This window comes from Drosophila bipectinata, chromosome 2L, assembly GCF_030179905.1.
Source record: "Drosophila bipectinata strain 14024-0381.07 chromosome 2L, DbipHiC1v2, whole genome shotgun sequence".
Lineage (NCBI taxonomy): Eukaryota > Metazoa > Arthropoda > Insecta > Diptera > Drosophilidae > Drosophila > Drosophila bipectinata.
The window spans coordinates 1163860-1190701 of record NC_091736.1 but is presented as its reverse complement, the minus strand read 5'-3'; the positions used below and the strand labels follow the sequence as shown (position 1 = coordinate 1190701).

The following is a 26842-nucleotide window of genomic DNA, read 5'->3' as shown; positions in this document are numbered from 1 at the left end:
AGGGTTTCTGGTTAATCTATAGCGTATTCCTTAGCTTTATTAATTCAATTCTTTTTTTTTCCAAAATTGATTGTTTGCCGTTGGGGGATCAAGGATCAAGAGAGAGAGACAGAGGTTGGAATAAAAAGCAAAAGTACGTTTCAAATCAAATATTATTTTCTGTATTGATTACAATAACAAACGAAATAAAATAAAAATCATAAATTCATGCTAAATATTTATTTAAGTAGTACCCAATTGAAAGTGTATATATATATTGAAGAATCCTCCGGACAGCCGGAGTCATTCGATACAAAGTAAAAGTTCGGCATGTCGATTGAAAAGAATTACAGGCGTATTCGCCTTCAAATTAAGACTAGAAACAACTGGATCTTAATGACTAAGCTCTACTTTGAGACTGCATTTAATATATGGCTCGAGTCGGCTCGATATATGTTTAGTTTCCTACGAATATTTATTGGTATATCATAATATTGTGGGTTATTTGGGGGGCAAGCACTCCGAGTGCTTTCAGCGACGCGGACAAACAGACACGTTAAAATATTTACAATGTGTTGTGGACATGCCCGCACTTTAATGTAATCGGTGTGTTTGCTCAACTTAGAATTGCCGGGCGGGTACAACAAACAACTGAAGTGAACCCAACAAAACCAAGTCAATGGGGTTTGTTTTTTCCAAAAAAGAACGACAAATTACGAGAGATCGTGTAAAAGTTTGGCATACTGCCCTAAAAGTTGATGCTATGTTACAAATATACAGTATATATGCATATAAAGATGTATATCGCTTATGATTTGATTTGACTTGTTGATTGCCTACGAGCTAATAATACCTTAGGTTTGCACTAAGATTTCCAAATCGTAATCGTATGTATAAGTAAGTATATGTGTGTATAAGTATAGCTATATAATATATATATATAATGTATACAATTGTATAATATTGCAATTTCCAAATGTTTCAGTTTAATTATGTATTGATTTTGTATTGTTTTCGTATTGGGATTTGGGTCAGGGGTCGGGTAATGGGGATTGGGGATGGAGAATTGGTGGCGCAATAGATCCACCTAAATATAGATTATGTACAATACACATTGCTTGTCTTCACTTGGTTAATATTACAATTTCAGTTGTCATTTCTAGGGGTTTTTCGTCGCCCACAGGGACGTCTTCATTTACAACGCCGTTTCCTAAACTTAACACTACTCGCTACAAATATATATGTGTTTGAATTTGTTATGTTATTACAGAGATTTGTAATTCCGTTTATTTATTTAAGCGTTTGTTAACCAGATTCAAATTCTCTTCGAGTTATTCGTAGATTTATGTTTGGTAACGAAATGAAATAGAAAATAGTCGTTAGTCGTCTCTACGTTTGTGTTGTCTGCATTTGTGCACCAGCGCCACATGATATATCGTAAATTGTATTTGAATCGCTAAACTTTTCGCCAAGCTCCAGTCAGTCAAGGTCAAAGGGCAAAGGAGCCTGGACAGGCCCTATCTTACACGCTTCTCTCTTAAAATTAGAAACATAAATTCATTTAATTTTCGCGTCGGCAGCTTCCTGCCCAGTGTAATGTTTAGTAAGACTAGCCACGAATTTGTAACCTAAATCTAATCCCGCCTAGGAGAATATTTATGTATTTTTCTCTTCTTTCTTAGTCGTATTTATGAAAATAAATGGACGAATGCGTTAGCAATCAAATGGTGATTAAATGTTTCCAAATTTCCCATCGATTGCCATCGACACACTTTCTAAAATAATTGTTATACTGCTTTGGCTAAATGATAGCAGATTAAAAATACATGTTTTGATACAATTGACAAAAAAAAAAGGGTTTTGCACTGACTCTCATCCTGATTGATCTTCCTGGCCTGCCCTTGCCCTTGACCCATGACCAGTGATACCTAAAACAGGCCCTTGGCACCGGCTAACTTGCGTCGCCGAAATCACATGAGTCATCATTTGAGCGTATTGTATATGTTATCCTCCCCGGCCAGCTCCACAGTGGTGATGTGGGCAGCATGCCTCTCGCCCAGCGGCTCCTCTCCCAGGTACACGGTGTGGTAGCTGATAGCGCTGTTCTTTCCCGTCGCTGCTCCGTTCACCTCGATGCGGCTAACCGACTGGGGCCCGCTGGCCGGATACTTGAGAGATGCGTAGTCACCGTCGTCGTCCACCACATGAGTGAGTTGCGTGGCACCCGAGAAAGTGTCGACGGTGTGCGAAGGACATATCTCCGCGTAGATGTTCTCCTTCGTGTAGTCCACAGCGTTGACGGGTTGGGCGGCTTCCTCCGATCGCAAGCATCCATCGCCAGAGATCACCAGCGAGTCGCGTACACTCGAATAAGGCAAGTCGTCCTCGCCCAGAAGGAAGGATGAAGCAACTGGGGTCTGATGGGTCAGCCCACCCGCCAACAGGCAGACTCCGCCGGCTGCTCGTCGCCCAGTAACCGGCTGCTTAGCCTGCGACTGCTGCTGGGCCTTGAGCTCCATCAGATGGCGCTTCTCCTTTTCCGCTTCGTGGAGCTGCAGCTTCTGCGGCAAGGAAAAATGCCTCAACTGGTGCAGGCTTGAGGAGGACTTGCTGTACTGACGAGTCTTCACGTGGAACTCGTTGTAGAGCTTCTCCGTGATGAACGACTGCGGCGGCGGCGTCTGATTCTCCACGTCCTCCAGCTCAGTGCCCGCCTCGCTGATGGCATCCGAGTGGTTATGGCTCGCCAGCAGATCCGGACGAGGCTTGCGCTGCCCGTTCAGCAGTTCAATGTCCTGCAGGGACATTGATTTTTGCAGTAAAGTGTCCAGCGACTTGGGCTCCATGGTAGTCAGGGTTGTGGTCTCGGTATCCGACGCTCCAGTGCTGTTCAGCGAGACACCGTCCTGCTCTGGCTGCTCCGGATCCGCACCGAATCGCTCCTGCAACAGCTTCGACATGTCGGTGTAACGCTCCATGCTCATCCGCTTGGCCTGCTCGTCGAGGTCCAGATCGGTGGCCGCCTTTTCCGCCGGCACCTGCTGCTGGTGGTGCTTTCCGAACCACTTCTTCTTCGTGGACTGAAACACCTTCATACGGTCTGAGATGCGGTTGGCCCCGGTATCCGAATGAGCGGCAGCTGCCGCCGCTGTGGCTGCAGCCTCTTTAGCTTCCATGTTCTCCAGATCCGTTTTGCTCAGAAAGATGATGGAGTCCTCCTTCTCATGGGCAGCTGCCATGCTGCTCTTCTCGCGCCTCAGAATCTTAGGCAGATGCAATGGTTTCAGGATTCTCAAACCCTCACGGCTTTTGCTGCCCGAGCGCTCCGGACGCTGGACCAGCTCGATCTCCACCAGCTTCAGGAACTGGTCGCAGTTGAACTGGCAAAACTTGAGCATGTTCTGGACATTGGTGTTGGCCAGCATCCGCTGCTCGGAGTCGAAGCCCAGATTGCTCTTGACCAGCTGCATGTCCCGGCTGGGGTAGAACTTCCTCAGCTGCAACGGGGTTTGGTTGTCGATGTCCTCGATGGAGCAGCCCACTACCACGTCCTCTTTGCTCACTTGGCTGACGCACAACTGCTCGGGAATGTCGGAGCCGCCGGGGCCGGAGATGTAGCGCAGAGTCAGCGGCAGCTGCTTGGCCGCCGCCACCAGTGCACCCAGTCGGTGAACGCACTCGGGATTCAGCTTGCGCTGCGTCTCACCCAGCTTTTGCAGCAGCTGTGGCACGCCTGGCTCGATTTCGTAAAACTTTCCCTTGGTGGACAGGGGCACGTACAGTACCTGCCGGTTCTCGTTGAGCAGCTGGGCATATCGATTCTTCTCCTTCTCCCGGCCCATGTAGCCCCCCGACTTGGACACATTCACGTTTCCGTGCTGCGACATGTGAATCTGGCCGGGCTCCTGCTTGCCATCCTCGAACACGGCCAGCAGTCGGAACACCTGACCGCCCCGGGCGGTCGTCTTCACGTACTGGGGCCGACCCTTGGCCACTGGTAGACATCCCTCGTGGGTGGGACTGCTGGCGCTGCTGGGCGATGATTCCGTGAACGCCGGCATGTTGTCTACCGACACGAACTTGTAGACGCGCTCGCGGACCAGTTGCATCAAGGAACCGTACTGGGTGGCCGTGGGCATACCCTTTTCGTTCAGCAGCGAAAAGTAACCTAGAAATGGAAAGTATTAGTCACTTGTTCAGATAGTATACTATTAGTTATTGAATATTCTTCGAGAACAGCTTGCAGATGCGCAAAAGATTCAAAAGCCAAATCTATTTTTGGCCTGGACCCAGTTTTGTTTAAAAATCAATAAAAAGAAATATTTTTGAAAATTCATAAATAACGACACATATTCTGGCATTCTTCTGGCAGAACAAATCTTTTGTTTGTTCGCCGAAATCCTAAATTCGTTTTTCGACAGCTGACAGCTTTTCAGCGAAAATGTACATGGTATAGCCCCCCAATGACAAGTAGCATGACGTAGGGCGGGAAAATAAGACCAAAGGACTCGGAATCGGACTCGTACTCGAACTTGGACGATTTCCATTTAAAACAGAATTTAATTCTTTACGAATTGGCTGATGGTTCGCGCCGCTCGTAAACTAATTTGCGCAACTGAGTGTTAAATAATGAAAACACTGCAAATCAACAGGCTAATTCAATCAATTGCACTGCGAATAATTGAGTTAGCACAAGGAGAGTCCAATATGGACGAACAAATTGAATCTCTTCAATTGGAGGCCCAGCCAGGGGAACCAGCTGCAAGTTTAATGAATCAAATGATAATACCCCCAAGGGAGGGGGTCTATGGATTGCATAATATTTGCACACATTGGTTTACTTTGCGCCTTCAACGAAATGCCTGTGAAAAGTCACAGGCGGCGACGCGTTGAAACAATGGCTGACCGCAATGCGGGGGGCTGTCGGAATCAGTGGGTGGAAGCCATCCGCACCCGAAGAAGTCATCACTGGGCCAACATCAGCACTCCGAATAAAATCCATTGCATAATGGCTGATGAGCAATAGTTGCGATTACTTTTCATTGTTGAACTGTGACTGTGTCACGCAAGTCGCCACATGTGGCATATAGAGTCACCTAATAGGTAGCCCGCGTAACCCCTGGAGTTTGCTCGGATGAGTCACTGGGTCGGGGCTGGACCATGTAATGAGCCCCAATCATGTGCTAAAATGCATTCGTCATGAGAACCCTTCAATGAGCCTCTAGCTGGATTATATAAATGGGGAATTGTGACTGTAATCCACCGTGATCGTGTCAAATTGGTGGTCAGGCTCTTAACTTCACCCCCAGCTACTGCCAATCAGCGTGGCAATCAGTGGGTTATTCAAGTTCATCTACTGTGACCGATAAGTTAACCCTTGTCGATGGAACGACAACTTGTATGGTGCCGCCCTCGCCAGCGCCGACTTGTAATTAGTAATTGCCGGCGGCAGGTGAAGCTCCTCATTGGGAAAATTCCTCTCTGATCTCAGCACCCAATCGGATTTAATTACTCGCCACATTGTTGAGTAATTAAATAAACTTTTTAATGAATAATTGAACCCGATACAATCAGGTTTCCATCCAATAACTATACTTAACCCTGGCCTAATGGAATTATTATTGAAATAGCTATCATCCACACCCACTATTGATTCCCAAACACTCACCCGGAAACTCCTGCGGTATGAGGACGCTCTTCTTTCGCTGCGACGCCTGCGACTTGGCATTGTGTCCATGGTAGATGCTCCGCTGCCGCACCTGCCTGTACAGCAGAAAGAGCTCCTCGTGGCCGGGTGGTGTGCCTCCGCCATTGCTGCTGCTGGGCCTGGTGCTGTTCATTTGCTGGCCGGGAGCAAAGCCAGAGCCAGTTCCGGTTCCGGAGGCGCTTCCTCCGCTGGACGATGAATGGGTGCCGGTGCCGGTGTCCGTGTTGCCACTGGAGGGGGTGGTGCCCGCCGGCTTGGTTCCCGTGGACGAGCTGCTCGAGGCGGCCGTGGAGGAGCCGTGCGACGAGCTGGACTGCAGGGTTTCGTTGGAGCTCTTGCTGGTGTGCCAGATGCGCACGACCCGGGGCAGGGAGTACCGCTCGAGGAATACATCGGCGGGCAGAGCTTCCTGCTGCGACTGCAAGGGAACGGTTAGTTTTATGCATTTCAAGATAGATAGGGTGATCTCACCTCGCTGCTGCCCTTGGAGGCCTTGCTGTCACCGGTGGAGTAGTCTCCGCTGCCGTTGAGGCCGCTGCTGAAGCCGGAATAGCCGCCCAGACCAGAGCCGCCGCCTCCAGTGCCTACCCCGCCAGAGCCCGAGCCCAGGCCGTAGCAGCTGCTGTTGGCAAAGTTGCGCAGGCGTCGTGCCAGCCGCTGGTTCTCGATCTCGTTGCGGCGGGCCAGGCGGGCGTTCTCGAACTCCGCCACCGAGAACATGTTGGAGCTGGTGTCGTGGGAGTTGAAGCGCCGCAGCTTGGGCTTGCGCGCCCCGGCCGCCAGGTGGTGGCCGTGATGGGCGCCCGCCGGTGCTCCACCTGCAAACAGAAGCGGAGTGCGCATTGTGCATCAGTGAGGTAATCGCATAAATATAATTTTACACGCTTGCACATGTGAGTGTCTAATTGCCGATCTTGTCTGCAGTGGGAAAACCCACACACTATCGTATCAGCTTCAACTGAAGGCTTCTATGTACATTGTACCTCTACAGCCCCCCCCATCCTCACCTCTTTTGGGGAATTTCAGTTGGCGTGACGCAACGGAAGGCAAGTGGTTCAAAACTGTTGCTAAGCGCAGCTAATTTTCAGTCAACGGTCAGCGATTCGATGACACACAGTGGGCGAACATGGCCGCAAAGCGTAACCGCGAAATTAACAAGAATTTCCGCAATAGAATGAATGGCGAAAGATCCCCCTCCCCTCCCCCTGGCTGACTATATAAAATTGGGAAATCGAAAATTAAAATAGCTTCAACAGATCTTACGATGTGTGTTTGGAAATCCTAAAAGTGTCTGGAGGTTTCGTAACAATGGCTGTTTTTTTTAAGATAATGGGAGGGAAAAGTATAAAGAAATCGACTCACAAAAGTCGAATTTAAAACGTCGCATTTATAGGAGATAACCATGTCACTAATCGACGTCTATTAATCAATATTTGCCGCCACTACTAGCCACATTTATGCAAACAGTTTACTTCCTAATGAATTCGTGCATTGAAGAAATGTAGTGTTTGCCAGCTAATTGATACTCAATCGTGGCTATTGACGTATTTATACGGTTCATAAATTGCACAACCACATTAAAAATAAACCACAACTAGCTAAGGGGTTGAGGTTTAATCAGCTCTAATGGGCTTTACTAAATTTAACAAAAATCTTGTGGGCTTCTTATCAGGAGCTCCTTCTCATTAAAGCCCCAAAATCACATTCATCACTCGACTAGATTATTAAGTTTCTTAATACTTCCGCTTTTCAGATTACCCCACTCGACTGTATTTAGTTAGTTATTGTAATTAGCTGCTTGGCAACAGGACTTGCACTGCGGTAAGTGCACCTTATTGAGGAAGAACCCTTGAAGTCTATGACTCCCGGGGTCTATGACTCGACAATATTAAAGCCAAATGGCATTGAAAGCACAACAGATCGGATCGGATATCGCAGCAATAATAAAAGCGTCAACAACTGGAAGCGATTAACTCGAACAGCTATTTTTTCCCGCTAGACACACACAACAAAAAAAATCATAATAAAATAAAGATAACACCTCCAAAAAAAAAAAAACCAATTGTCTGTCATTTTCTATTAGAAACGAACTTGAAGCTCTGCAATTAAAAAGAGATATCGAGATATCGCGATTTTTTGATTGCGCATTGTTCGATAGCGGCCCATGGTGGGGTCGATTTGGATCGGAGGCGCATTACTCACTTTAATTGCGCACATTTGGCTTAATTTTTTGCCCCATTCACAAATACACGCACATGCACATGCACACACAATTAATAAAAGACCAGTGCAGATGTACGGGAGTGCAGCATAACACTAGGGAGGAGCTAAAACGTTTTGTGAAATTGCGATTATCGTTTGTGAAATATCAATTGGGGGAGACCGCGAGTTAGACAGAGATGGCTATAGTTGGGGGCCAACGGGCAGGGGCGGTGTGTCATCGTCACGTTTCGTGAGAAATTACGCGATGAGACGCGCAAACAACAACAACAACCACTAACTAACAAATATGGAAATGAGCTACAGTGACGAAGATCTATGCTAATTTCAAAAATATAACTCATACATTTTAAACTTTATTGGCCATAAAAACATTCAACACTGTTTAATTAGAAGCTCATTGAAAACCAAATATTTTTTCAAAGAATTTTCAGATTGTTGTGAAATTTTAACTGGAATTATTATTTTTTATAGGATTCTCCTTAAATGACTATTATTTTTTGCAAGCTCCTGTTAAAAGTGACTGTACCCTTTCCAAAGGGTGTGCAAAAAAAAAAAGCTAACACGACGTCAATGAGCAAACAAAAAACTCTCTCGCTCGCCCGCCCGTCCGCTCTCCCCCTCCCACTTTTGAGCTTGTTTGGAGCGCGTGCCTGGCCTAGCGTACGACCTCTTCCTCCCATTCTTCGTTCCTCTCCCACTGAGCTTACCGTTACATGCAGCTGCCGTTGCAGCTGCGACGCTGTTGCTGGGTGCTGTTGTTGTTGCTGTCGTAGTTGCTGCCCCTGCTGCTGGTGTGGCTCCACCACCTCCCCCTCCGGTGGAGTTTGAATGCCCCGTGGTCGTTGTCACTGCTGCTGCTGACGATGATGCTGTTGTAGTGGGTGTTGCTGCTGCGCCCGCCGCTGCGGCTGCCATGTGGGGACTGCTCCTGACCAGCCAATTGGCCAGGTGCCGTTGGCGCTCGAAGTCAATGTTGGTGCGCTGCATTCGGGACAGCTTGAAGGTCTCGTTCATAATCACAATCAATCAAAACCGAAAATTTGCAGGCGACTGCAACGCAACGGCAAGTCGACGAGTTGCGTTGAGCTTTACCAACTGCCGTGCGCGCCCGAGCGTCTCGCGACGTCAATTTTCAGAGCCGGAATGAGCGGAGGGTTGCAGCGCCCGCGATGATCGCTGCTGCTGTAACGAGAGAACCAGAGAGTGAAAAAGCGTTGAGAGAGAGTGCTTGGAGAGTGGCGAGCGAGTGGGAAGCGTTTACATAAGTTGGAGACTTGCCGGAGCTTTGGCCGACACCTGGACACTCTCACAATTATCGGTTGTCCGATTTTGTTTGTGCAATGTTTTTGTTTACGTATCCATTACCCAAATTATATATCGATTTTTTATCGAGCTTTTGTGGGTTACTAAAAGGGAAAGTTGGCGGTTTTAACGGTATAAAATAAATTGTTGGTATTAAAAGAGAACGTTTATATGAAAGTTTATCCATCACCAACAAATAAAGAGTAAATTTTAAGACCTAAAGTTCCTTTGGATAAAAAGCTTCCAACTTGATAAAGAAGTCATTATACCCCCAAGTGAGAGTGTAACAATAACAACAATGGCGAAAAGTGCAAAAGCGAAATGTGTAAAAAAGATGTTGAGCTTTACAAAAAAAAAAGAAAAAGACCCAGTGGCAGAGCAATTGAGACTTGATTGTTGCTAGTGAGAGTGTGTGTGTGCGTCAGCTGTGCGTGTGTTGTGCATAAATTAAATTGCTCAGCGCAACGATGACGACGTTATCAGAAAGGCAAACGTGCGGCTCTCGCACTCTCTCTCGCTCGCTCACCCGTTCGGTCGTTCGTTCGTTGGCTTATTCAATGTCGCCGCACCTTTTCTGTTGTTGCCCGGACCGTACCCCCACCACCCGTCACCCGCCATCACCCACTGCCCCTGCCACACCCCCTTTAAAAGTGTAGAAAGCAAAGCAGAGCCAGTACGTCTGGCAGTGGCAGCAAAAACGACAAGCTCGCGCGTCATCTTCAAACGTTATGCGACAACGTAATCGGCGCGATTGTTAGAAGGAGCGAACTAGTGGGTGGGATGGGGTCGGCGGTGGGGTGGCGGCAACCTATTCACTCACACATCGCACTTATTGTTCTGCATGCTTTCGTTTTTGGTTTTTTGGCTTTGTTTTAGCTTTTTTTCTTGCTGTTTTGTTTTCGTTTCGTTGCCTGGCTTTTTTTATGCTCCTTCCCAGGAAAGAGTATCATAACTTTGTCATAATGTTGGCACACCATTCGAGCGACGGCGGCAAATGCCAGAAGGCAGCCAGCCAAAAACCTTAAAAAAAAATGTTGCAAATGTTGGGGCATGTGCTTCCCCAGGCACTTGAAAAAAATTTGCTAACAAAATGTAAAATTAAATTCAAATAAATATAGTTCAGTATTTTATTTGATTTTATTTAGTTTCTCTAGAGTTTTATTATGTTATTTTAAAAGAAAAACCTATATTTAATTTTTTAAAGTGTATTTACATACGTACTTCTGCCATATGTATGTATATTTATGTACATATGCCACAGTTTTTTGATCAGCGTGACGAGGCATAACCAACGATCTACATACAATGTACCATTTTGCGGGGTTGCTATGCCAAGCATTTCTATTGAAACTATCAAAAATTAAGTTGAACGATCTGCAAAATGCTCAAAATACATACATACATATACACATATGTTCATGGGACATATTTACATAGATACATTCTACATCTATATTTTTGTATGTAGATACAGATACTTGTGTGCTCTATATAATTACTAATAGTCGGAAGCAGATGTGCACATGATATGAAATAAGAGTGCACATCTATTATTTGCTTCCCCATTTCAAGCACTTAGGGAGCTATTAGCTCTTTATAGAGACAACTTAATTTTAAAAGCTTTTCAAAGGGTATTCGGCTATCGAGTTTCCAGCTGAGTAATTCGTTCTCCAATAAGAACTGCAGTTGGTTACGACCTTGAATGCATGTTATCGACAAAATGAAATAAAACAAGAAAGGAAAGCTAACTTCGGGCGGAGCCGAAGTTTATATACCCTTGCAGTTAAAACCGGATATATATCGTAAACATCGGATATAGTTGGCCGATCCTTATGGGAATAGGAATATATACTCCAATTTATTACAATACAAAATCTAAAAAAAGTCCCAAGCTTCTATCTTCAAAAATACGAAAGTTGATATTTCTACCAAATACCATTTCCGATCGTTCAGTTATATGGCAGCTATAGGATATAGTCGACCGATCCTAATGAAATTTGGTAGGTTGGATCAACTGACCAAAAATAGAGTCTGTACTAAATTCCAGCTTTCTATCTTCAAAAACACGAAAGTTGGGTCATTTCCGATCGTTCAGTTATATGACAGCTATAGGATATAGTCGGCCGATCCTTATGAAATTTGGCATATCGTATTAATTTGTCAAAAATAGCGCTCATGTAAAATTTGAACTCTCTAACACTAAAAACACCGAAGTTATACCATTTCCGATCAATCAGTTATATGGCAGCTATAGGATATAGTCGGCCGATCCCGGCCGTTCCGACTTATATACTGCGTGCAAAGGAAAGAAGGGTGTGTGCAAAGTTTCAAGACGATAGCTTTAAAACTGAGAGACTAGTTTGCGTAGAAACAGACAGACGGACAGACGGACATGCTCATATCAACTCAGGAGGTGATCCTGATCAAGAATATATATACTTTATAGGGTCGGAGATGTCTCCTTCACTGCGTTGCACACTTTTGGACAAAATTATAATACCCTCTGCAAGGGTTTAATAATAATTACTCTTCGAAAGTCATCCAAAGTAAGTATTTTTTAGAGATTCCGATTAGAATAGTATCTTAGTATCTAAGTATCTAATTAATAGAATAGTAAGATAAGTATCTTTGAGTTCTAGTCTTGGAAAGTCATTAGTTCTTTCTAGAAACAACTGTATTTCAAAGAGTATTCTCTTGTCGAATATCCCTAAAATATCCTTTCTTCTTTCGACCTTGAAAGTGATAATTGCTCTTCGAAACTCCTCCGATTAAAAGTTTTTCAAAGCTTCCAGATTAGAACAAAGTTTTAAGGCAAAAATTAGCATGTGATTAAGGTCTGATTAAGTGAACCCCGTATTCGGTGCGCTATTAAGATTACTATCTCCCAGTTCTAGACTCATACATATGTATTCTTCGGCTAGCTTTTGTCATCTGATTCGTGGGTTCAGCTAATAAACAATAATCGTAGGCAATTTCGCTTGGACGACGCGTCGTCATTGCCGCCGACAGCGACGGCTACGGCGACGCCGCCTCAGCCGCAGGTGTTTCCCCAAGGGGTGGGGCGGCCACTAGGGTTGCGGGGCCGCTCCAGAGGCGCAGGGGCCTATTACGGGCCATTGTCTATCTAGTTTTTGTATAATTCATTTCTATGCGTAGCTATCGGCCTGTCAGCTGTCGCCGCTCTTTTGATGAATCACAGACCTGCCCATCGGCGGAGTGCCAGAGACCCAGCTAAAAATACCAGCGAACTGAAAATGCAAAATTCATGGCCGTTCTCCACAGTTTGTGTGTGTTTTTTTTCCAATCCGTCCATCGTCAGAACGCCGGTTCACCAGTTCGTCGCATGGAATGCGGTGAAGGCGCTCCTTCGACGGCGATACCAAATGAGCAATTGCCTGGCTAGTTTGGAGCTTAGAGGTGATGGAGCGCGGCGGCGGCGATGGTGGTGGTGTTCCCAAAAGCCGCTTCGGTTACGCAAATATTGGGAATCCGTTGCCGGGTAACGAGCAACGTCCCATGTGGTCCCACCTCCTCCGATGCCGCCCAGTTGACAGGCGACATTGTGCCAATAGGGCTTTGCCGGGTCAAAGCCATAGGTTAACGGTATAACGTGTTTCCCCCCAGGGGATACAAACCTAACACCTGGGTCTGGTAAAAATTAGCAACATCATTGGTCGACTTTATTCAGGTAATTTGGCAATTAGTGCAGTTCTGTGAATTAAATTAGCTCTCTTTAAATAAATTATTCTGATTAAAATAATATTCCAACTAAGCCCCTAGTAAGGTAGTCTAGGGTTAAACCTGAAATTCCTTTGAATTCGATGACCCCCACCGGCGGGTTTGGGTGGCAAAATTAACATATGTCACCATAGATGCCACCAGGCAGTCGTTATAGCCTTAAGCTTCTTAAGACGTGGCTCTGTCTTGGCAGCCAGTCTTGCCCCTCGGGCAATGAAGCTGGAAGGTGATGCCTCTCACCACCACCATCCACTGACCAATACCAGAGCCAGTCCCAATCCCACCCAGACCTGATGTTGCCGCATTCATGTGCAACTAATCGACGTGTGCTGGTTTATTGGTTTCAGCTTTCCGTCTCTCGAGTGGCAAGCGGTGGCAATTACGTCGCTTCTGCATTTCGAATTTCGCATTTTGCATTTTGTATTCGATGATGTGGTCTGGTCTGGCCTGGTCAGGGCTCTATGTGATGTGCTCTATTGCGCGAACCGAACCGGCCAAAGTGCCTGGCCCAGCTTGGCTATGCGGTTACCCGAAGCCGTTAGCCAAAAGCGGCCCAGAGGACGGGGGATCACAGCATGTGGTCACCGCGCCGGTTCCGACACAAGAATATACAATGTGCTCTTAACTTTGCATGTTTATGGCCAGTACCTCCACTAAACGACCAACAATTATTTATCAAACAAGTGCCAAAGAGAATAACAATGGGCGAGAATCATCAGAGACGAGGAGGAGCTCTCGAGGAGGACCACTGCTCTGGAATTGATTCGGGTTGGGTGAGGAGGTAACGATTCCAACGATTACATCGGAATCATGATGATTGCAAATGAGAAAGGGACAGCCGGGGAGGAAGTGAAAGAATCAAATGCAATTTGCAAAATGTATCTCAAAGAGGGACTCGAGGAGGCGACAATAAGAGGAAAGTAAGCGTTAGTTGGCGACATTCACAGATTATTGGTAGATGAGAGGGCTCGTGCTGGGGTTTATTGATCAAACGGGGACTCTTTTCTAAAGAGGGGTTTCTCAGGGCTAAAGATGATATCAGAGGCACCATATATATTACACCCTGCACGATTGTATTATATCTTTAAGTTTTATAATGCACTCAGCTGCTAGCAAATGGCGATAAGGTTTATTTATAGAATACAAAAATATATAAACTACAAGCCGATATAAGTACATTATTTAATAAAAGTCCTACCCCCGATAAGAAAAGGTTACACTTTAGGAACTTTAGAAACTTTAGTATTTAAGTTCTCTATTGGCGACCGATGTCTGAACGAAAGAGCAACCGAAAATAAAACAAAAACTTTTAATACGAAATTGATGAAAGCGCTTGAGTAATGTGAAAATTTACAGCTTGGCTGAGCCACTGAGTGGGGCCGCCTCCCTCCTCCCAGGGGCCGAAGACCAGTGGCAGATGGAGCTCTAGCTCCCGGATTCCGCAGTCGGAAACTATGTACATACTGTATGTATTCTTAGTTCGTTTCTTTTTGGCTGTCCATTATATTTTTGGGAGTTTTATGTTAATGCTTTATAGCCCTGGCCTGGCCACGCCTCACCTTCAAGTTAAAGTTCGTTTCGGGGGTAAAGCCCCGAACTTTTATGCGTCTGCTGTGGTGGGCTGGACTGGGGGGAGGAGCTGGGGCGGGCGCCACATCAGCAGCTGCTTTTGGCCCAGAACTGTGCTAACTGTTTGCTGATATCTGGCACTGCGATTTATTAACAGTTAGGCTAAAGCCTCAGTACCTTCAACTACTACAATTATTGTAGTTCTTCTTCTTTATGCCCCCGTGGCTCTACTCTTGTTGTTTTTGTTGTTGTTTTGGTGTTGCACTTGGAAGCGAGCCGAAAATTTATTGCCTGCAGCCACATGATGAATGATTTTGATAATAATATTTTGTTATTGCTTTTTTTGCCTTGGGCGAATTTTTCTTATGCCCCCAATTTTTCTCGTAGTTCTTCTGCTTTGGCTTTATATTTTTTTTCGCCGTTGCAGCAACTTTTAGCTGCGTTTTGTTGCCAAAAAATTGAAGTCACCATGGAGCCGGGGCCAAAAAGACCTTGCCACAAAAAGCCCTTAACTTTGTGGCATGAACGGTGGTAGGCGGTGGGGCGTTGGGTGGTGTAGGGGGTGTGCGATTTTGGAAGTTGCCTCCTGCTGTGGCGACCGTCTCTAAACTAAAACATTCGACCAACTGACGAAAACATAAACCAAAAGTAATAAACTAAAGGTCTTCAAGAAAAGCTCATTTGTCTTGAAGAAGTTTTTGCTTTGGTTGGTGCGGCAAGTCTGTAAAGCATTTTTCGTAAATTTAATACACAACTAAAAAAATGCGGTTTTTAAAAATAGTTAAGATATTAAGCAAGGGGTTTTTCAAGAATATTTAAATAGTATTTATTTTAAGGGGTCTAGGAGCTAGACTCAAACTTGTAAGTTTTTCTATAAGAAGAGAACTATTCTCGAGAACTAGCCAACTGATCTTCATGAAATTTGGAGAATTTGAAGACTGGTCTTTACACTTCTAACCTTCTAAGATCAATGAGACAAAGGTTTAAGGATTGAACTTTAAATGATGAAATTTAATTTTTCTATAAAAGACATCCCTTTTATTAAAAAAGTCTGGGTACACCGACAAAAGAGCAAGTTTTTCCCCAAAGAAACCTTAACTTTCCTGTGACCTTGGAGTGCAAAAAACACAGAAGTCGCATTTTGGGGTACGCAAAATAACATCCATTGTCAGTTGGTTGGAAAACTAATCCCAAAATAAGAGGGAGAGTGTGTGATAGTAGACAAAAGACAGCATCAATGCCGACACGTTAAAGCTTCGCTCCGAAGCGACTGAATTTTTTGACAAATTTATGATGATGGAATTTTAAGTGATTTTTAACGAGTGTTTCCAGACAAGAAGACACGGGGGATTTTCGTTAAGGGGCTACACATATAGTAGTACTGCTACTGATGAAGCTTTGGAGCTGGATTTGGAGTCTCAGACACAAAATAATAGAACTCTGTGTGAAGACAATTACTCAAATAAATATGGTAAAGGGTTGTTCTCCACTCCGAGTTGTTGCAAATGAGCGGAAAATGGTCGGAAATGTTTAACAAAGTTCCGTCTCTCGAACAGGTCTTCGTTGGTTCCACTCCCAATCCCTGGTACTGGCACTGGCACTGGCAATCCCCAACTGCAGCAGCCGACGCCCACCAAATGCGTAATTTGTTGATGGCAGCACCTGTGCATTCGACTGGAAAATTTATTGATTGCCCGAATAGGCCCAGCCAGCCAGCCATTTGCAGTGAGGCAGTGAAGGCAGGCATCGATATAGACACTGAAACCGGTGGCTATTTCGGGGCTCGGGCTTACTACATATATATAAAGTCGGAGATGCTATATAACCAATTTAGCACGTTTAGGTGCGGTTATTTACGCTACCTAGGGTGATGTGCAATATTTTTAGATTTTCACAGCTATTCGAGTGTCAATTAAGTAGAAAGGGTTTATTGGGCTTAACGTGGTCTAGGCAGCTTAAAAGCCTAATAAAAACTTTTCATTTCCCTCGAAAATAAATCATTTGAAATTAGGTAACAAAAAGAAAAGTCATGGCATCTGTGGAATTAAAAGGAAAATGTCCACACGCACTCACTTAAATTTAATTACACAGTTTTGGTAATTTAGTATTGGGATTAATTACTATCCTGGGCACTGGCCAGAGTTCGGGGCCAATAGCTTGGGATTGCAACCGCACCTTCGATACAGAAAACCGCAATGTCTAATATCAAATTCTCGATATCTTGGCTCCGGTGTCTGCATTTCGCGTGGGCCGGCTCGGTGGGCGAATGGGTGCGTGCATGTGATTGACATGAATTCTCATTGAATTATTAATTATGTAATGCGAAACCAATCGACTACAATTTGCATACGAAATGAGCCTCACACGCTCTCAAAGGCTAATTAAGGTCCGGCTATCACACACACACACTTCCTTATATAAGCCATATATACTACCAGAGGCATGAATGAAAATTGCACAAATTTGCATAATATATTGCATATATACAAGTGGCTAGTTATTTAAAATGCAGGAGCAACAAAGTTTTCAGTCTAGTTACCAGGTACACGTGGTCTTTTTTTGCCAGGATCGGTTGTGTTAATTGCATTCGAAACAAATTGGTCACTTAGGGAAATCGCTGTATGAAAATGGGAAAATTAGGTTGTTTTCTTCGTCAGGACAATGGCTTGATGTGAAAATAGGTGTCATTCTGATTTAAGTAGAACAGGTGCGTTGGTTTTTAGTTGGTATAGTAGTAGTTCAGTAGTATTTTTAAATTGTTTTTAAACTAAACTAGTCTAAAGATTAATTTTTATCTATACAACAAAATTCAGCCAAATCATATAATCTTAAGATGAGTTATGTTCTGATTTCCTATTGGATCCTTTAAATGGTTTTTTCCAAAGCACCCAAAAGTATGCAAGAACTCGTTTGCCTCATCAGAAGAGTACCAGGTATCATACAGTCTAGAAACTATAACCATCCTTTCCTCAAAAAGGGCATTTTCCCACACTTGTTCAAGTTGTTTGTTGATCTTTTGGTCGGAGTCGTACGGGTATTTTGATTCTTTTAATTAAAACTTGTAAATTTACACAAATAATTAATTCATTTCATAAATAAAGCCCTTTGATTACACGTTATGTTTGCGAAACTCCTTGCAAAAAATACAAAGAAAAAAAACTACTACGCCAGTAGTGTTTGTGTTTGCGCTTCTGGCGTTTTATGCAAAAACTTGAACACGTTTTCGATTGAAAGCCCTGACTCAGGAATCCATAAAAGCCGGCTACCGAAATATACACCTACACTAACACCCACCTATCTACCAGCAGGAGGAAAAGGCCGAGAAAACACGGCAAGAGCAAAAAATAAAGATTGAAGCCCGGCAAATGTTTACATAATATGGACCGCACAGCTCCATTCGCAGACGAGTCGAGACTCTCCAGATCCCAGACGGTAGGTGTGATGTTTGAACTGCACTCGACTGGGCCGCCTTTGCGTTACGTTGCGTTGCGTTGCGTGGCGTGGCGTATCGTTGTTGCATTGCTTTACTTTTCTTTACTTTCCGTACCTTTACTTAACTCCACTCCGGTGCGCATTGCCTTTCTGTTTTACGGCCACTGTTTTTGCTTCAGTCGGTAGCCAGGCAACCGTCTCCAACCATCTCCATCATCATCATCAGTCTCATCCTCAGCTGGAACCTCATCTTCATCCCATTTTCATATCCATCCAATCCCGGGCGCTGCAGTTTGTGGGCAGAGTCGGCGTCGGCGTTGGTGTTATTAACATTTCTGTTGACATCCTTTGGGTCGCGTTCGGTGCACTGAGTAGGACAGGATACTGGCGGGTGTATTCGGTATCCTAGCATCTAGCTAAGGTACGATTTTTAACCTTAAACCATCATTGTCACTATTTTAATGGAGTATAAATCAAAATTACATTGAAAATGGGACCTGAATTTCATTCAAGGTAAACCATAGATCATTTTTGAATTATTATAATGACTATAATTATTATAATTGTGGTTATATTATTTTATTTTTGTTTAATTGTTTAATCTCTTCAAAATAATTGACTTCGATAAGGTTGAATATTTTAGAAATTATTGAAAAATTATTCCAAATTTGTGGAAATATCCTTTTCTTGAAAATAATTCTTTAATAATATTAAGGATCCTTTAGGAATTTTATTCATTGCTTCTTTCGTAATTTTTAGGTTTATCTTGTGCGACATTTTCAATCAGTACTAAGTACTAACACTGTCGACTAGTCCCTAACCATATAAATCCCTTTGCTAAAATTCCCTTTTTTACTTTCTTTTTAGTCCTTTTATTTTACATTTTGTCATATATTCCCGCACATGTGTACGTACTTAGCCGCCTTCTCAACTCAATCTTTCCAAACGTGAAACATTTTCATTTTACTTTTGTATGCAAGTATACACTTTTTTTTGCGTTTTTGAAAGCGACTCAAAGACCCAAAAAAAAGGGGAAAAAACTTACGAAAAAAATTATTCATGTATGTATGAATAACGTGTATTGTTGACATATTGAGAGATTGTGGCAATTTAGACCAGACGACACCATTTAAAAAGCCATTAGGGCTTACGCCGCCGCCTCATAATTGTCGGCGCAACGGCATCCCGCATTAGTAGTTGGCCCGTAGTCCGTATCCAAGTTAACCGTCTTCCAAATGACTCGGCTCAAGCTGAAACTCTTTGTGCTCAGTTTGTTGGTTGAAAGCTATATCTGTCTTCAGGTTGTGAGGCTGGATCGGTTCACGTTCGATGCCGATGATCCCAGCCTGTTTGTCTCCCATCTTGCTCTTCTCGATCAGGGCTACAACAGGAGCTATTTAACGGGGCATGTGGTATTAACTCGCGATTTGAATGAACTTTTGATCACTTCCTCAATGGACATCATCCGGCCCCATCGCCCGGAAATGCGCCTCTACAAGGTCACATTGAATTTCTGCTCCATCCTCACCAACGCCTATAAGAACAAGTTCATCAAAACAATGTATCATGGCTTTGCGACTTTTCTGGATGTCAGACCCAAGTGTCCACTTAAGGCAGTGAGTGGAAATCCTCAAGAATTAGCATACATTTCGGAGCATAAAAGATCATCATATTATTGATATTTCTTTCTAGAACTTGAACTATTCCTATGCTCGGGCCTATATCGATGAGAAGCTTATACCCAATCTAATACCAGATTGCACTTATCGGCTCAAGATGAGTTTTCAGCAAAAATCGAAGCAACTAGCTCACATGCAACTAGACGGGCGATTGATTACCAAATTCTGATACTAATTTTCTAGGAAAATCTTGGTTCTGTTTTGATTTAAAAGCTCTCCAGCCATCTAATAGTGATACAAAATAAAATAAGGACTTTAACAAAATAAAGAAACCTAAAAACGATACTGCGGTTCACTGATCCATTGTCATTGAGATTGATTTTGGGGAAAAAATTAAAAATTGTTTATGATTAGCCACTATCTGGATGAGCCATCTTAAATGGAATGATTACAGACTAGTCAAAACGATTAAAACAGACAGTCATTGGATAATTTAAGCAGTATTATAATATAAGCTCCAGCTATGAACACTTGGTTTTGGGTCTGGGGCTTGTATGTCCTCATGGACGTGACTCTGGGCGACGAGAGGAAGTTCCGGATTTACTTTGAAGAATTCACGATTAAATACAGGGATCCGGATCTCTTTCAAAAGTTGGAATCGTCTCTCGAGCAAAGAAACAACCGGAGCTTTGTCACCGCCGAGATAATACTCACCCGGAATGTCACTGATGTGGGTGTTCATACGGTCATGGATTTTTGGAAACCCAACAGCAATCAGAAGAAAAAGATGTACGACATCCGAGTGGATGTCTGTCCCATCCTCAGAAATGTTCAAAGCAATAAGTTTTTCAACCTCTACATAAAGAGTTTCAAGAGACATATTAATTTTAATCTAGCCTGTCCGTTTAAATCTGTAAGTTTATGTTTTTAAAATTTAAACATTTTTTAAATATTTTTGTTACTTCAGAACTACAGCTACAAATTAACGGATTGGTTTATGGATGAAATGGATTTTCCTTCTTTCACTCCCATTGGAGTATTTCGGACTGTAACTGAGTACTTTACGATGAAGAAAATGGTTATACGAATTGTAGCCCAAGGACAGTGCATTTTAAAGGTCTAGAGGAGCTTATATTGAATTAAAATGTATTATAATGTATTATTCGTTTGTATAAGTTATAAATATATGTGGTTCCATTAGAAGCCCCTGATTTGGTTCAATGATTGTGTTTATATGGTCATAACTTAATGGGTTGCTTCTAATTGACCTAAAAATTATTTACCTTTCTGATCAAACCTTAAACTATATGGCCACTTGTTTGGGATTAAAAATGATCTAAATATTTCTGGTTTGAAGCTAACCACGAGCTATAAATTGATATTTTGATGATAGTGACCGCCGTTTCTTCCCATTGGCTTTGATTCGCTAGTTATGTTTATGGCTCAATGGCCAGAAGCGTACTTTATTCTAAAATCAGTCCGATCACTATAACGGAAGCATTAGCCATGAATACCTTGTTCTGGATATTGTGGTTTGGCATAATCATCCAAGTAACGTCTTCCGAACGAACCTTTCGCGTAAAATTGACGGAATTTTCAGTCAAATACAGGGATACCAACATTGTTAGGAACGCTGACTTTCGAATAACTCTAATGAATAATCGCACCTATGTGAACGGTGAGATGTCATTGAAGAGTGACGTTCCCGAAATTGATCTGCGAACTACCATGGACTTTTGGAAACACAATAATACCAAAAGAAAATTCAAGCTCTATGATGTTCGAGTAGACGCTTGTCTTTTTCTCAGAACAGTTCATCGCAATAGTCTATTTAACATTTACGTTAAGAGCTTTAAAAAACACACAAATGCCAATCTCGTGTGTCCTCTGAAGAAGGTAAGAAATAAAAGATCCTTTAGGATTCTATATAATGGCTTAATATTTTGATTTATTGAAGAACTTTAACTACACTCTGAACAATTGGTATATGGAAGAAAATGATCTACCAGGCTTTATTCCTCTCGGTGTTTTTAGGACGATAACCGATTACTTTTTTCTTCAAAAAAAGTTGGGCTTGCGGATTGAAACATGGGGCCAGGTATATCCCTATCCCTAGATTCCAAATGGAAGAAATTAGATAATTATTGAATAACGAAATGTACTAATATACTTGATTGGAAGGAAATTAGCAAAGTGGAAAATCATGTAATTGTTTTCCAATTGATTTTTAAGTGATTTTTAAGAGGAAATAAATAATATCTGTCCACCGAAATGACTTATTTAACTCATCTGAAAATTCGCGTGGAGCACTTCAAGTAGAGTTCTCACCATGAAGACTTGGTTCTGGATCTGGTGGATTGTTTTTTTCGGTTCCTTGAGCTCTGCCCATCGGAATTTTGAAATAATTACCGATGAGGTTAGCGCTAAAGTTTTCGATACGACTCTATTAAAAAAGTTCGATTGCCAGACGACTAAAATAAATAATCGGACCTACGTTGATTGTCAGATACTATTAAATCAGAAAGTTGAACAGTTCTACGTAAGAGTCTCCTTGGATCTTTCGAAGTTAAACGGGCCAGTTATGAAACTATACGATGTCAAATTAGAGGCATGCTCCTTTTTAACAACTCTCCATAAAAACCGATTTTTTAATATTTATTCCAAATACTTGAAGAAGTTTTCCAATATAGAGTGTCCCTTGAAAGCGGTAAGTTTTCATGTCACAGGACTATTTATGGTTTGGATTATTATTTATTTATTTATTCTAGAATTTTCTTTACAAACTGGAGAAGTTATATTTGGATGAAGAGGATTTTCCTTCCTTTGTGCCTGCTGGATCGTTTCGCTCTTTACTTCAATTCTATCTAAACGAAAGCGATGTAACTGCCAGAGTCAAAGCACGTGGAAGAGTAGTTGCCCGACATTAAGATGGGAGATATGCGGGTTTTAAAAATCGAAAATCATAAAATAAACGTGTCTATTTTTAGATGGAGTAATTACTTAATAACTTGATCAGACAATTTAACAGATATCAAAATTCGATTCATTTTCGATTAGATTCATTTTCGAAATATATTATATTATGGTATGATGTCTCATTTAGTCGAGAACTAGAAAGCCACTGATATGAACGCTACGAGGCTGGCAGTCCTTGTTTTCATAATTTTGAGGATAAATATTTTAAAAAGCGCCAGATCAAAGGTTAGTAACATTTTCAGAAATCTTTTCTTCATTCCTGACTAAACATATTTTTCTTAAGGTGGAAATTAGAATGTCAAGAATCGAGTGTCCAACCCATCTACCAGAACTAGTAAGGAATCTTAGCTGCAGTATAAATAGTTCCTCGTCCTTTTCCGCAGAGTTTGCCTTGGCCCACGATGTCTGGAACACCAGGGGCAGCTACACTTTTAAAATAAGGCTAGGCTCGTTTATGAGCAATCGCACTTCTGTGGATCTGGATTTGTGTCAGGCCCTGGAAACTTTGCAATCGGAACACTTTCTTCGATTAATTGCAGATGAGTTCCGGCGAGTGGCCAACTTTCCAGTGAGTTGTCCATTTAAAAAGGTACGAACTAAAACATTTTAAAAATATTCCTTCTAATATTTGAATTCATTTTATAGAACACTCGCTATCATATTGATGGATTTGCAATCAGCGCCAAGTTTATACCAAGTTATGCTCCGGAACTGAGCTTCATATCGGACTGCATGATTTTTATAAATCGGAAACAAGCTTTCCAATTGACAATTTATGGAAGCCTTAATCGCACACGATCTAATAAAAAAAATCTGTCTACATTGGGATAACGAATAACTAGAATATTTTATTACTTGTTTTTGTATATTTAAAATTAATAGATTTAGAAAGTCTTATTAAAAAATCATTAAAAATCAATTACAAAACTGGACTCGTTATTGAAAAAATATCTATGTCAAAGGTAGTTATAATTTGTTAGTTAACGAGGAGAGATATGAAAGCTAAAATATTCCTAAAAGGAGTAATACTTTTTTTAAGGATATCTATCTTGTTAAGTGCGAGATCCAAGGTCTGTAAAATCCCTAAAAAAGAAACAAAATTTTCTAAAATATATAGTTTTTATTAAGATGGAAGTCATTATGACAACGGTCGAGTGCAAAAATTACTTGCCCGACATAGCCCAAAATGTGAGTTGTCAAGTGAATCGAGAGTATAACAAAAGTGGCCTATTCTCAGCCGAGTTCACTTTGACTGAAGATGTCAATAATTCGACAGGAATTTATTCATTTTCCTTAATAAGAGGATCGACAATTACCAATTACCTGAAACTAGACGTTGACTTTTGTCACGACTTGGAAGCTATACAAACACAGTTCCTACTCAAGTTAATTGCCGATGAGTTGCGACGTGTGTCTAACTTTCCACTTCGATGCCCCTTCAAAAAGGTAAGTAAACTAGTTTTCGACTCATTTTGACTTTGAATAACACATGCCATATTCTGTTTTAAGAATACCCGATATCACTTGGATAATTTCACAGTTGATACCAGCCTGATACCGATGTATGCGCCGGAAATGAAATTCAAGTCAGATTGCTTGATATTTATTAATAAAAGGAGGGCTCTGCAAACGATTATTTTTGGAAAGGTACATCGTCCTCGACAGGGTCGCTGAAAATTTATTTAAAAATCCTAAACAATAAAAATCAGTTTACTGAAAAAAGCAAATTAAAACCAGACGCTTTGATTAAACAGTTAAATTACATCCTATTTATTTAATTATTTAATATTAATCTAATCATTTCCGAACCAAAGTTTTTGGTAATTTTTATGAAAATAGATGAACTTCGATCTAGTGGGTCGAGAGCTACAGCCATGATCAAGTGGTTTTGTATCTGCGGCGTTTTCATTTTCGTAAATGCCTTTATGGATGAACGCAACTATCGAATCGTGCTCGATGAAGTCAATATTACTAATATTGATCCAGAGGTTTTCGTGAGGTTTGATTGTCAACTCCACCAGATTAACAACCGCAGCTACTATGACTCTACCCGTATCTTTAAATACGACATCGATGACTTTTGGATCCACACCGAGTTGGCGTTTTGGAAGTTAAACAATCAGAAAATGAGAATATTTGATGTGAAGTTTGATGTTTGTAATTTTCTAAACAATATTCAAAAAAATCGATTGCTCAATATCTTTGTAAAGAACGTAAAGGCACATTCCAACACCGAAATGAAGTGCCCTTTTAAAGCAGTAAGTAGTTATTTAAGAAAACTATAATAAGTTTAAAAAATATGTTTTTGCAGAACGAAAGTTACAGCCTGGAGAAAATGTTCTTTGATGAAAAGGATTTTCCAGCTAATGTTCCATTGGGAAAGTTTCGAAACCTTATCGAGTTCCTCATTAACCAGAAACTGAGTGCCCGCCTGGTCATCAAAGGCAGAATCGTTCCACATTGAGATACAACTTGGACATCAGTAAATATGGATAAATATTTTTGAACTTTCAGTTAATCATAGAGTCTGCCCTTTGGAATAAATATTTTTGCGCATTTAGTGAATGTTATTAATTACGAAATGGTTTATTAATTTAATGCCTTTAATCAGTTTTATGGACGTGCAATGTAAAAGCAGACAAATTAGAGGTAAATGCTTTTAAAGTCCATTCTCTTTTTTGTATAAAAACAATAGCGAATGTGGAATACTGACTGCAAGTTCCAGTTTCTACCACCATGCGCCTTTGGTTTTGGATCTGTTTTTTAAGCCTTCTCCAAATCGCATTCTCCGAAGAACGCAACTTCCAAATAGTCATCGATGAAATCAAAATGAGGAATATCGATCCGGAGGTGTTTGAGAAGTTGGACTGCGACTTGTTCCAGGTTAACAACCGCAGCTACTACAACTCGAGTCAGATCTTCAAGAACCCTGTGAACGACTTCTCGGTGCACGCTATTCTGGACTTTTGGAAGCCGAACAGTAAGAAAATTCAGGTCTACGATGGCACCTTCGATATGTGCTATTTTTTGGCCAACGTTCAGACCAATCGACTCTTCAAAATCTACGCCAAAGGTGTTAAGAAACACTCGAGCGTCAACTTCAAGTGCCCCTTCGAGCCGGTTAGTATGTCTGCTGCATGTTTAAATTATTATTAAGATAGCTGCTTTCCAGAACGTAGACTACGCTCTGAATAATATGAGCTTTGATGAAGAGGACTTTCCAAAGTTCATACCCCTGGGCAAGTTTCGGTGCACTCTGGAGTACTTGATAAACAAACAACTAAGCGCCAGAGTGTTCGTAAATGGAAAAGTTATCGCCCGCTAACACACCATATTGTGTTAACGTACCAGATTTTCAATAAAAATAAAACAATGGGAGCATATTACGCGGTAAAGGCCAGTTCTTAGATTAGGGGGCATGTGTTTGCATTTTCCGGAGCCACTTGTCCAATATTTTATCAACTTTATAAAAGAGAGCATGTGCTGTAAATATATCCAAGTGCAATGTACACATGGTATCTATTTTGGGAGCTCTATATGGGATAATAGAGCTTCTATAAGTTGAAAAGGTCATAGGAAAGATTTGAAAAGAAATTAAAGTAAAAGACTGTCTCTTGGAAAGTCTCTTTAAAGTCACTTGGCCAAACAATTCATATGATTGGAATGATTTATTATCCTGCTTGAACTTTTCCAGCTTGGCAAAATATGTTATCCGAGGGGACATCAATTACTTTACTTTAAACATCCTGACGACCCAGCCAGTCGAGGGGACAGCAGTTAATGGATGGGAGTTGGGGGAGCTCCGAGCTCCCAGCTCCGACCTGTGTGTGTGTACCAACTGGAGGAGCAAAAGGAAGTCCCCACAAGCTTCTGTGTACATTTTCTTTATTTTTTTTCATTTTTTTTTTCGTTGTTTTCAGCGAAAAGAACTTGATTACACGTGCGCTAATTTAGTTGCACGCGAAAACATGCGAGTAATCAAAACGGTTGCTGAAGAGCCCGACCGACAGACCGCCAGGACGGCAGGATGTCAGACCCTTAACTCAGCAGAGCGAGCACCCACCACCCGCCAGCTCCTTGCTGGCTTTCGGCGAGGCGAAGCCCTCGGGGCAGGACATCCTTAACCCGTTGGCGCTGCAAATTTGAGTTCATGGCATGTTCATGCATGTTGCCGGTTGTTAGCCCGGGGCGACTTCGCAAGCGTTCACAAATTTAATTTATACACACACATGCACACATGCCGGTATGTACATTGTACCTGTATTCATTTAAATATACACATATGCATATTTTTACC

General features: G+C 42.1%; 6 protein-coding genes across 14 annotated transcripts in view; 5 read left to right on the top strand and 1 right to left on the bottom strand.

The window, feature by feature from the left end:
• Window positions 1–134: 134 nt before the first annotated feature.
• The window catches only part of B4 (imaginal disc development protein B4), a 42393-nt gene continuing 15685 nt past the window's right edge, over window positions 135–26842 (bottom strand). For 3 of the 7 annotated variants that reach the window (XM_070276857.1, XM_017250073.3, XM_070276858.1), the window contains exons 4-7: window positions 8617–9091; window positions 6158–6504; window positions 5648–6104; window positions 135–4147 (exon numbers count right to left, since the gene is read on the bottom strand). In XM_070276857.1, the coding sequence (XP_070132958.1) occupies window positions 1962–4147; window positions 5648–6104; window positions 6158–6504; window positions 8617–8923 (3297 nt within the window). In that variant the 5' untranslated portion in view covers window positions 8924–9091 and the 3' untranslated portion in view covers window positions 135–1961. Of the gene's footprint in view, window positions 4148–5647; window positions 6105–6157; window positions 6505–8616; window positions 9092–9187; window positions 9316–26842 lie in introns of all 7 variants that reach the window. The other 4 variants (XM_070276859.1, XM_070276860.1, XM_017250074.3 and 1 more) reach the window with 4 other exon arrangements.
• Window positions 18888–19798, top strand: LOC108131266 (uncharacterized). The gene is made up of 2 exons (XM_017250079.3): window positions 18888–19566; window positions 19643–19798. The coding sequence occupies exons 1-2, from the start codon at window positions 19186–19188 to the stop codon at window positions 19796–19798; spliced, it is 537 nt and encodes a 178-aa protein (XP_017105568.2). The 5' UTR covers window positions 18888–19185.
• LOC108131074 (uncharacterized) lies at window positions 21016–21685 on the top strand. Its single transcript, XM_017249804.2, has 2 exons — window positions 21016–21465; window positions 21527–21685. The coding sequence occupies exons 1-2, from the start codon at window positions 21016–21018 to the stop codon at window positions 21683–21685; spliced, it is 609 nt and encodes a 202-aa protein (XP_017105293.2).
• LOC108131073 (uncharacterized) lies at window positions 22841–23376 on the top strand. The gene is made up of 2 exons (XM_017249803.2): window positions 22841–23134; window positions 23191–23376. Exons 1-2 carry the CDS (start codon window positions 22841–22843, stop codon window positions 23374–23376), a joined length of 480 nt encoding a protein of 159 aa, XP_017105292.2.
• LOC108131265 (uncharacterized) lies at window positions 24405–25122 on the top strand. Its single transcript, XM_017250078.3, has 2 exons — window positions 24405–24803; window positions 24857–25122. The coding sequence occupies exons 1-2, from the start codon at window positions 24420–24422 to the stop codon at window positions 25007–25009; spliced, it is 537 nt and encodes a 178-aa protein (XP_017105567.2). The 5' UTR covers window positions 24405–24419; the 3' UTR covers window positions 25010–25122.
• On the top strand, window positions 25088–25919 carry LOC108131072 (uncharacterized). Of its 3 annotated transcripts, none has more exons than XM_070277393.1 (3): window positions 25088–25194; window positions 25271–25665; window positions 25718–25919. In XM_070277393.1, the coding sequence occupies exons 1-3, from the start codon at window positions 25110–25112 to the stop codon at window positions 25868–25870; spliced, it is 633 nt and encodes a 210-aa protein (XP_070133494.1). In that variant the 5' UTR covers window positions 25088–25109; the 3' UTR covers window positions 25871–25919. The 3 variants fall into 3 exon arrangements, with proteins under 3 accessions (XP_070133494.1, XP_070133493.1, XP_017105291.2); XM_070277392.1 differs by having other exon boundaries at window positions 25110–25194; window positions 25265–25665; XM_017249802.3 differs by lacking the exon at window positions 25088–25194 and having other exon boundaries at window positions 25282–25665.